This window comes from Papilio xuthus, unplaced genomic scaffold (assembly GCF_000836235.2).
Source record: "Papilio xuthus unplaced genomic scaffold, Pxut_1.1 DF827777.1, whole genome shotgun sequence".
Taxonomy (NCBI): domain Eukaryota; kingdom Metazoa; phylum Arthropoda; class Insecta; order Lepidoptera; family Papilionidae; genus Papilio; species Papilio xuthus.
Window position 1 is genome coordinate 5,670,204 of NW_013530872.1, and position 12,080 is coordinate 5,682,283.

The 12,080-nt window shown below is 32.7% G+C and overlaps 1 protein-coding gene across 1 annotated transcript in view; it reads right to left on the minus strand.

Annotated features, from left to right (window-relative positions):
* Positions 1 to 2,798: 2,798 nt before the first annotated feature.
* LOC106116058 (uncharacterized) overlaps positions 2,799 to 12,080 on the minus strand; it is a 12,794-nt gene continuing 3,512 nt past the window's right edge. The window contains exons 2-3 of the mRNA XM_013309795.1: positions 7,599 to 7,656; positions 2,799 to 3,920 (exon numbers count right to left, since the gene is read on the minus strand). Coding sequence (XP_013165249.1) covers positions 3,899 to 3,920; positions 7,599 to 7,656 — 80 coding nt within the window. The 3' untranslated portion in view covers positions 2,799 to 3,898. The remainder of the gene's footprint in view (positions 3,921 to 7,598; positions 7,657 to 12,080) is intronic.

Sequence of the window (12,080 nt, forward strand, 5' to 3'; positions counted from 1 at the left end):
CATCGAAGTTGGTTTTGGCCCTAATTAAAGTTTTGCAGACATTTCGTATGGGTTTGTTTTTTTTATATCAAATTTGCGGTATATTAGCCCCCTGCCTTGGTTATGTTAAGCGGCGGGCGTGTGAACTTGTGCTTTGGACTTGTGGGTCGGAGGTCGACTCAGAAATCGCTTTGCTCTGTGATGCGAAGTCCGATAGTTAATTTTGTAATAAAACTTGTATAACTAACAAATTAATTATTATCTTTTAGATTTAACTTTAACTTTACCATGTTGAACCACTGTCATAAAGAAATATTTATTATTTTATTGTTGCATCGATTTTATTTTGTTATGTTCTGTTTTGTGTTTATACCACCTTATTGTAAATATTTTTTAACTTATAATTGTAACGTTTAGTTTCACGCTGTCGAAGACTTTTTATGTTTTATCTTAGATTGTAATAAATATAATGCATTCATTGTGGATGTAACGATAAATTTATTGGAAATAATATTGATTTGTTTAAACATTGGTATTTTTGTGTTTTAAAAACGGCCCACGTTTCCTTTAACTGTCCTAATTTACTACTACTAATGTACTAGACATATTTGAAGTTTTCAAGAAATTCCGGTCCAAGATACATTTTTTATCCTATTGGAAGTGATTTAGTGAATGGGTCATGTTACTGTCGTCCAATAATATCAAGAAAATCTGCAGCTGTGCTACTGGCTTCAAAATTTCTGAAGGATCCTAAGTCATATTAATTTGGAAGGAACACTACATACCAGTTTTTATTTTACGAATATTATTTAAAGATTTATCTTTTTTTAACAGAGCAAAACAAATGTTTAGCGGAATCTCACTCAGACCATCATTAGAGTTATTTGATTTATCCTGTTCTAAAGGTATTCACACCATTTAAAAGTATTTAATAATAATAATAGATGATTATTTTCTTCATTCCCTTAAAACGATTATTCATTCTAATACCCAAGTCGTTAGTTTCTTGCATGGACTAAGTACGGGCTAAACTGCTTATCCTTAATGCTATAAAAACTAAAATCAATACTCGTCTAAGGGATTAAACAAGTTAAGTGCCATTAGCCGCCTCTGCGTGTAAAACCGGTTGCCGTCGGAAAGATTCACAAATACAAAGCTTTAAGACCTATTTTCACTATATCTTAAACTAGCTGTCGACTCCGTCCGCGTGGATATATAAATAAACTTAATATATAGATAAGTTAAATAAAAAGCAGCTGTTCAAGGCATAAATTCGAAAAAAAAAATGAATTAAAGCCGTTCTTGAGTTATAAATAGTGTAACTAACACGACTTTCTGTTATATATATATATATATAAGATGACTGGAATTTATAACATTAGGAAGTATTGAAAAATGACTCGCCTTATGTTAATACAGCTTAACTTGATGACAGCCTTAAATGTTTTATTTATAGGTTGATTTTTTAATTTAAATGCTCCTACTCTAGATAAGGAAAGTTCCTATGAATTAAATAAAACACATTTTAAAAATAAAATTATTTTATTATGTACCGAGTTTAAAATACACAACACTATAAGACTTCAATAAAATCAATCTTTCGTAACATATAAATCCTAAATTGGAGTAAGAACGCAATTAAAAAATCAAATTATTCGCGATTATTAAATCTAAAAAAAAAGTATTACTACACTTATATGCATTTTTTTGTCATACTTGTTTGATCAAGATACCAATAAAATATAGACAAAAGAAAGCGTGAAATAAAAACACCATCAAATAATTTGTAAAATAAGTATGAAAATTTTTGTAAAAAGTTTCTAGACTCCTTTAATGGTTGACAGCTGTCAAAATGAGGCAGTCCAGTTTTGGTTCCAGTAAAATATCAGAGTGATACGACGCGGTCGCTCTGGAACTTTCGCAAGTTTTGGCGATGCACGATGAATCATCTGAATACGATCATGTGTGAATGGAATGCGACTTTCGAAATTACCGAAATCTTTGCCTGTCTTATTACACACGCTGTAACAAACAAGTGAGTTACATTTTTGCATTTTAATACAGGTCTAATCAAATGTTCAGAAAAAAATCCTAGTAGTTAGCGCTGAAAAAATAAATAGCTCTTCTTATTTCTCCCCCCTTTCTTCGTTATTTAAATCAGAAAGGGGTGTGTTAAACTTGATGAAATTTTAATTAAACTTATGGATTTCTTTGGAATCTTTTTCAATTCAAATTCAAGTCAAAACCATACTCTTTGCATCGTGATGCAACCAGGACATTCTCAGACAGTCAGTCAGTCTTGTGTAAACTCAACCAACGCACACTGGGCCAGGAGTGGTGGACTAAGGTCTAATCACCCTTTACTTTGGTAGGTTTCGAGGTCCTCCTGCTTATGTTCTAACGACTATATTTTACTAAAAATATTAGCATTAAGCACACATTTAATGCCTGATATAAAATCAGTTTTAAGTGATACTATATCAGGCGTTGATCAATTTTAACTATTGCTTAGATATTGTAAAAATACTGAATTCGTAAAAACAATCACTCATAACAACTTATTGATAATCAATATTTGGTTGTTATACAATTTAAGCTTTTATAACACGCACTTATTAGCTACACCTTCATCTCTATATTATTGCAGTACTTTCTAGAAGGAAAATAAATTAAATTTAATTAAATTTATTTAAAGTAAAATACATATTAACTAAATAAATGCATTCCGGTTTTTAACTTGAACATAAAACTTGACATTACTAAAGTCACAAATACACGTTAACCATAAGAAATAAAAATAAATAAGTTACAAGGTCAAGTTAAATAAACAAATATAGATTAGTGTTTTAAATTTTATATTTCGCTGTTAAAATCGAAAGCTACTTTCAGTTTGTTCGGGATGTTATTCATCAACACACAAACAAAAAAAGGTAAAAGGAAAACGTGATGTGCAGCGTAGTCTATGCTAATATTTGCAGGCGTCCTCCGCCTCCGTCGCGCCACTATTTTCCCGCGCTCAACAAATTCGCAACACTTCTTAACCTGTTAGCGGGCAAAGGTATTTGAAGTGTTCTGCCAGTTTATTGATACTTTCGCGGTACTCATAGCAATATGGTTTCTCGTGGAATTCAATATTTCTTTTTCTTCTTGCTTCCTCGGCCGTCGCGTTCATGTCTTGACATGTCGTTGATAAAACGTATAAGCGATACAAACGGACGAAGATCCCACCGACCCGTGAATGTCGGCCGAACTGGGAAGTTCGTCCGGGCGTAGCACTTGATACTTTTTCTTTCTTCTTTGTTCATGTTTTCTAATTTATTTTTGATTCTTCTGCCATGTGACGTACGTTTTATAGTTCAGTTAAAACTAACAAAATTATAACATTATAATTTTTTAACATTAAAAAACTGTAAATTTGTGTCAAAACATGTGTTAAAATCTTTTACTTACCAATTTAACTAACACTGAAAACTTTTTAAAATATTAATATCGCAGGAAACAAACTTTCACTCGATACCAGATTACTTATTTTAATTCAATTTATTTATTTATATAAATTACAAGGAGTATGAGAACAGCAATTATTTCACCTGTAATGTAGAAGTGTATTAGCGATTAAGGTGTCTCGATGGCGCGGACGAGGCGAGCACACCAAACGCGCGCTGCCTTCCGACGACCTTCGGCCGGCGCGAGCGAGCGAGCGGCGCCCGCGACGCCGGTGAACGAACTCACCTTGACAAATGCACCATTTGGCATTGTTCGCGGGAAAACCGGCGGCCTTGCGCGCCGCCACTGCCTCGCCGCCGACCAATCGCAAGCCTTCGCGCCATAACCGCGCCTGTTTCGGCGGGAACCGCTTGGACCGGCGCTGTCCGCTTGGCGCGCTGGCGGCGCCACCGACACGTTTCAGCGCTCTTTTTCAAAGCAACTTCGCACGCGACCTGAAATGTGCATTAGTTTACATTAGCTCAGGATTGTTCACGTTTTAATTTGCTTTAAGTGTTATTGACATCTGATATATTTTTATTTATGTATTTATAGGTTTTGGACTCACAAAACTGACGTTTGTTTGTTCATAAAACGTCAAAAACATTTATTACCAAAATGGCGCTGGCGGATGCAACTTAAATTGTGACGTCAAAGTAGTTAGCAACTGCGCGCCATCACTATATTAACCACCCACTGCTATGGAAAAGTAGATATGGCGCGAAAATTTAATTAAAAAGTTTCTCAAAGCTACAATTATAGAAATTTCAAGTTGATAATCAATGTGTCAAATGCAATTTTTTAAATCTGATCTAGTTGTAAACCAACGCTAATATTGTAATATTTACATTATGTTTGAAAACTATTCGTTGTTTGTTTCAAAATAAAAACTAGAAAACTCTATACAGTAATTAGAACTTTTCCAGTTTATGATTACACCATCCATTTTTAGAAAATGGCTACTATTAACGTCAAACTTGTATTAAACGCTCTATATCAAGGTAAATTATATCTATGTAGGATTAATACTTGACTACGACATTGTAAACTAAATTAAAATTAAAAAGCACATCATCAAAAGATCTTATATTATAATTTAATTCGAATATAATTAAAAAAAAACTTTTATGAAGCGAAACAAATGACGATTATAATTAAGCGTGGTCATTGGACTTATATTACGAAAGAGGCTGTATTCTAAGACCAGAGTCATTTTACCAACCGCAAATCTTCGCGACTACATCATTATTTTTCATTTATTTCAAAGTTTTTTTTAAATTACATTAATCATCTCGTATGGTAAAAGTATTTCTTAACGGAATCTAATACACGTTCCCACATTGTATTTTTACAATAACCAAATAGGTTATAATGATAATTAAATAAATATAATCATAAATCGTGATCAACGTGTAGAATAATATAAAAACGGAATGATTAATGATATTTTCATTACTTTTTTGTTTAATTTAATAATAAAATAAAAAGCCGTGATTATTATGAATCGTTATAGTATAGCTAGAAAAATTATTTAATTTTGTACTAATTTTAAATATGGCCTAATATTATGTAAACGATAAATTCTATAGGTTTAGAACAATGATTTCGCCCAGGAATCCCTAGGGTTCGCGGAAGATCCGGTGGAGGTGCATGATGAGGGGAAATAACGTTCAGTGTCCATAACTTGGACATCATCGCGTTAACATGTTGAAGCTATAGAGGGTTCATTTAAGGCAGTCAAAATTAAAATTAAATCTACGAGAACCAAAAAATTTGCAAATGTTTAGTATAGTAAAACATTTTCAGAGTGGCAATGACAAGTGCATTAATATTAATGGAACATGGACATCGGAACAAGCATTTATTAAATTAACTAAATTAATATGATAAGGTAAAAGACGGATTTTTACTTTAAGAAATTAGAAAGATTATTAAGTGATTGTAATGGTGAGTTATAATTTAATTATCAATACCTGTGAATAAATAAAAAAGTGTAATGAGTAAGTAACACTTGCAGTTGTCCGTGTAAGTTGAGTGCGGCTGAGGACGTGCCGTGACTCAGATGTCGTTCACCCGGTGGACGCGTCATCATTATACTGATATACAAACTTTGTAGTTGCTCGCTAATTTATACGCGACTGCACAACAAAAAGAAAACTATTTAAACTGCACTACAAAGATGTAATTATTGTGGAGGCAAAAATTTCGGGCGATGATGTCTAGCGGAGCAAACCTCCACTTGTAGGAGCACCCACGCTAAGGCATATGCTCGCAGTTAACCACAAGCCGCAATAAAGTTTGAATCTTATAGTACACTCCGACATTATATTTGACGCCACTTTTTCACTTATTGTATCCACTCTAGATTCTAGATATTTTTTAAAGCATGGTATCAGCTATCTGTTCGATCAAAAATTACCGATGTCGAACTTTTGATGTTCGAATCCATGTTGATTGCCTAATGAAATCTAAACCGATTTTTATAAATTATTCATAAGAAAGCTATCCAGAAATAACATCTTACACAAACGATATTTTAGTTTACGTATTAAAAAAAATATTAGTACGGTTAGGCCTAAAATAAGATTGATAACGTGAAGTCGCCATTGAAATGGCAAACGATAAGTTACTTTGTAATACGAATAGTTGTCAGGAATATGGTTCGGGCGTGGGGTAATCTTCGTTATCAAATTGGGATGTGACGTCACACTTGGCTTTATCACACGCACATCTGTTTTTTATCAGAGATTTGATTGTGTCTATAACCTGCTATCTTGTACTGTCTCGCGAACTTTCACCATTTTAATGCTATTTTATAAAGATACCAAATTGTAATTATGCCGTATGCGTATGTTATTCTATTAGGTGCACGTCTCAAATTATGTACGTACGAACTTTTCATAATTTACAATAGTAAGTGGCACTTTATTATCTTTTCAAAATTTTTAAAACATCTTCATTATTAAACATTTCTGGCATAAATATGTAAAAAATTATTTTTCTAAATTATAAATGCGCTTATGAATGGATATGTAAATGTATATTAGTTTGAAGAAATAATTCTTATTTGGAGATGACCGTCTTCGTTTGATTTAATTATAAATGAATATTTATTGAGTGTACGTCCGTTGAGTCACTAGGCCGACTGGAATGGTCGCTTGTTTGTGAATTAGCTGACAAGAGAATTATAGTGTATGGAAACTTGAAACTGCTGAAACGGTTATTAGACTCGAAAACATGTTTACTTGATGATGCATAAAAGACTGGTTTTATAATAACTGTATAAATAATATTTTACAAAAACAATTTTACTTGAAATATCTAAAATAAGTTTTTTAATAGTTGTGTTAAAAATGTAGGCCATTTTGTTATTTTCATATGATTATCAAAAATATCTACATTTCTAAACTAGGTGTTATTCTGAATTAAAAAAAAATTTAACTTCGACGCATAAAGGTTAATTTAAGTATAGGAATAAGTTGAGTCGAGCGATAATTTAAACATTTAAAAGATGTATTTCAGAGAGTTTGAATTAATATTAGAAATTGAATTATAATTTACTGTGTAAAAGAACAACTTGATAATAATGAACAATATACATTTCTAAGAATCAAACTTCCTATATATCGCATTGGGAAACATTGACCGCATGGCGACCACGTCCTTCCGGCCACACTATTGTTATTCAAAACACATTGCCACGTGACATGTGATTAAATTTAGGCATTCGGCATACTCATATCAAGTCGGAATTTAAAAAAAAATGTGCTTTAAATTATATCATGATTTAAAGATGATTCAGTTATCACTAAGGGAAGCTTCACTTAGTATTGATTTAACATATTAAAGCACACTAATAATTTATTTTTTAATTTTTTACATGAAACATAATATATTAAAAATAAGGTTAATAAATGAATAAGTACCTACATACATTATTTTACAAATGTTTAATGATCCAATTACAACATACAATTAATTGATTGTTACCCACTCTGAGTGCAATAAGATAGGTGAAGGAATCCTTACAGGAAAGAGTATAGGTATAGTGCGAAAAAATATCTTGGGAACCGTCTATGTAACCTGGAATGTCTTATTTCAGTAGAAAATTAAGAATATATGTAATTAATTACCTTAATCTTGTCATATTAATATTTAACATTTCTTGAATTTGTATATTGTGACGATTATCTGTAACAAAAAAAGAAAAAACAATTAGGTAATGATAAAATAATCGGTTCCGTGTAGCTAGGCAGCCCTGAACCGATTTGTCCACGGCTGCGTAGCTACACCCCTCCCTGATACAGCCTGTCACTAGTTTTGTAATGAAGCCCGCCATTTCTATTTATTCTTTTTTTTCTGACTTATAAAAGTCAATTGACAACATATTTTTCATAACTATGCTATCAGTATTAAAAATGTGTAAAAAGTAAAGGAAATATATATGAAAAGTAAGCCGACTACTGTGTGTTAATTTCACAATTTAAAATTATAATTATTACTCAAAGAAAAACATTAATTCGTTTTAATATGCTATCATTAATAAAGTTTGTTAAAGACTTGATCTTAATACGTCTTTTTATGCCACAGAGTATAAGTAGAGATAACAATCAATGTTCGTACTTCGGCAAAATAATTAGTTATCAGACGTGACAGGAAATAAGATCACAGCCCCCGGATTAAAATTAGTAAATACACGAGTGTAACTACAAGATATCGTTTTTATCCAAATGATCGCAATTGAATTAAGTAACTGAGGAAAAATTAATGATGATTAATTTAAGAAAGAACTTTCCGTTCGAAGCTTAAAGTGGCTTATTTTAAGTAATTAAAGTTCTAATATTTTTTTCGAAATAACCAGTTTCGAAATCTCCAAATTGGCAACTGGTTGCTGACACACGAGTGCTTACATAAATTTTGCTTTATTTTACTGTTGGAGTTTTGAACAAATTCAAATATTTTTGTTTTCTGTAAGTTTATATACGTTTATAACTTTTTACTTGTTTTTTTATTCTTTACATCTTCCTTTACTTTTGTCATCTAATTTTTTAATTGGTTTAAGAAAAAAGTAAAAGTACTTTATTTTTTCCTTGAAATTAGAACTGGCCGTGCATTATCTACATAATATGTCGTGTCATCGCGGCCATGTCGTTTGTGACGTCACATCAGCTGAGTCGGCCGAAAAGCGCGCCGAACGCGTTCCAGATATTTTTAGTCTGTGATGAAAACAGATGATTCCGAACAGGAAATTGTTACGATGCGCTCATAATCGATTTAGATGAGATAATTTTAGTGTTTGTATTAATCAATATTACCGACCAACTCATAGTTACATTTGTATAAATTGGCACCGAATGTGGCACTTGGCATTTGTATCGTTACATACAATGTAACCTACAAGAAAGTTGCAGATGCGTTCTGTTTTTTTATTGCTTCTTATTCGAACCATCTGTTATAAAAGTAAAACTATATAAAACATACTGAACAGTGTAAATATACGAACTCAAAGTTTCCACACTTACTAAAGTGGCCGATGTGACTAATTTTGACTTCAAATGTTCATGATGTGACAAATATGTGGCTGCTATAATTTCATTATGTTCTGTTATGTCAAATCGTTATCATGACAGCGCACAGCTGTGGAACTCGTTTGAACCGGATTCCTGAGGGACGCCAGAGCCCGTGCGCCGACAACCGATCGGTCAGCTAATTCACAAAAAAATATAGACGCATGCCTTAGCAATGCACTCGCTGTACACGTTCCAAATGTCAACTATTATAATGAGTTCTCGCGTTTCCACCTGTGCAGTTAAATTCACATAAGTGTCAAAATAATAAAGATACTAGACGGTAAAGGTTAGACTTATTTGTCGCAACTTAGTGCAAAAAAATTGTTGTAAGGATAAAAGGTGTTGCTATTTTTTAGGGTTCCGTACCTCATAGGAAAAAACGGAACTCTTATAGTTTTTCAGTAAAAAATAACGCTTATAAACGAACACTCGGTTTGTGTCGTGGTGACGTTTCGAGTGATGCTATCCACGATACACGTATTACAAGACCCCGATTAATATAACGCCCATCGTCCAAACGTTGATTATATAATTGATCTGGCTGGCCGTTTCGAAGCAGATTGAAATGGTCAATTCCAAGAACTGACCACAGTATACATAAAACAAATGCGTTTTTTTAATACCTAAACTTTGTGTTTAATAATTCTAGGCATAAAATAAGCATTTCTTTGAAGCGGGCAAACAAACAAATGAGTCACACAGTTAAGTAACCACCGGTGCCCATCAATATGGTAATCAAATTACGAATGCGGTAACAGCCGGTTCATAGCAAAGGTGTATATTTAAATATTAAACCAATATTTTTTTTAAAAACTCTAAAAAAAAAATTATGCCAATGCATTTTAACGCATTCGATATCTTAAGTTACGTTTTGTTTAAAGGAAACCTTCAAATACTTCAGTGATATGAAAATTTTACGGAAATAAAACAGAAAATATGCCAAATTTTTGTCGCTTGCAAAATATGAATGAGTCATTTGGCACAGTGTTACACTGTGCTCGGAAGACTACGCAATGTGCAAGTATAATTAGATAGGAGAGCGTCCTCGCTCGTCCAAAACATTACGCTAAACAACTCTTAAAATGTTTATCATACAATTCGATCAACGTTCTTGTACAAAATATTAAAAGTCATTATGTTAAGTAATCATTACATAACTAAACTACGTTAGAAAAACATCAATGTTCCGCGCAAAAATGTCAGTCACAAATAGCCAAAATCATAATAGAGATGGGATTTGAGGAAGAAACAAGACAAATGGTTCATGAGCTTATGTGTGATTATATGTATTTAATTACTATAATAACTTCTTTGATGTCATGGCAACCGAAATGGGATACTTTAAAGTTCACAGCGGTGTAGAAAGCGCACACTTTAATGTCCTAATTAAAGAATTCCCGGCGCCCGTCCGTCAAGGTTCGTTAACTGATTAGATTGTTCATAGAACGAAGCGGATGCCTCTCTCCCGCACACCTCTATGCCTTATCATACGTATACCTTCAAGTATCAGGTAAAGATTATAATTTGTCCGTAACAAGAGAGATATAATCGTATTAATTTGATAAATATCGTCAAGAATTGGCTTCGTATTATCCCCATGATTTGAATATCTATTATTATCAAGATAACATCTGACTGATATATTTTGCTTTACATTTGCATATAATTTTTAAAATTTTGTAATAATTTAGGACAGAATTAGAATCCAGGTAGTTACGCAATGGTAGAGACTCTACAATTTGGTAAGAGTTATTAATTTTCTGCTGTAAAGTGTTGGTGATTTGATTATATCCGCACTATTTCCTCCTTTCACAAGTGTGTTTCGATGTTTAATTTATTATTGTAGATTTCTTTGAACCTAGTTCACCTGACGTTTCTGGATTTGAGCCAATATTTTTCCGGAAAAAGTGTAGGTGTTGATGTTTATATGTATACTTTTCCACATTCCGTTCTAAATATACGAGTGACGAGGCTGACGTGACGTACGCTCCTGTCAGCCGGCTGACGTCAGCAGCTTGCAGCTAGCCTACCCACTGAATCACGCGCAACGCCTGCCCTCCGCGAGCCGCGACCGCCTCTCATTGATAGGCCCACTTTATCTATAGGCCGTTTTGAACTCCAAATTTTATGTTGAGATTTACTTCCGAAGTTCTTTTATTAATTTTCTCGGTGTTCACTTCTTTATTAATTAAATTATTGCATGTAAAAATGCTTAAAGTATAGTATTGATGATTAAAGGATGTTCAAATCTTGTGGTGGAGGAAAAAAATTTTTTTGCCTTTTTTTTTGTAATAAGCTTAGATGAAGTAATATGGATTGTTACGATTAACTTCTATAAAAAGTTTATTTTTCACCTATTTCCTACCATAATATTCGTAATGCCTAATAAGCTGATTAATTTGCAGCTTGTATAAATATACATTCTTACAGAAACGTCACTTGAGGTGTAAGATGCAACTTTGTATCAAAATGTAAACGGATTTATCTGTCTGATAGCTCACTTTCCGCTCGAGAAGAATGGTCAATAATGATAGAACACATGGTACTTACTGCGTAAGCATGTTTTTATGATTAATATCGACTTTTTTGCACAAAAATAGCTTCTGATTTACAAAGTAGCATTTTGGCAAGATATTATATGATTTTAACTAAGTTAAATGCAATAATTTAGTTTAAAATATCATTTTTGTTTACTTCATCATGCGAAAAGCGTTGCAGCCAATAAATTTTTAGCCAATTTTTCTGCCTTGTAGGTTATTGCATTCAATTTTTGCAACAATGTATTTTAGGTTTTAAATATGAACTCTAAGTGAAGAGCACTAAGTATTTTTAATTATTATGTAAAATAGTACAAAAAAATTTAAGTTACAAAATTCTACAGAGTAAAAAATAATTTACCAATGATCCAAAATAAGGTATTTTGTTGAAGTGAACAGATTTATTTAGATGTAAACTGGAATTGAGAGGGTTGGTACTTAGTAACAGTGGGACTGTGCCGCAAACCGGGCCGTGACTCATTCATCGGACCTGCGAGCCTGCGACTGA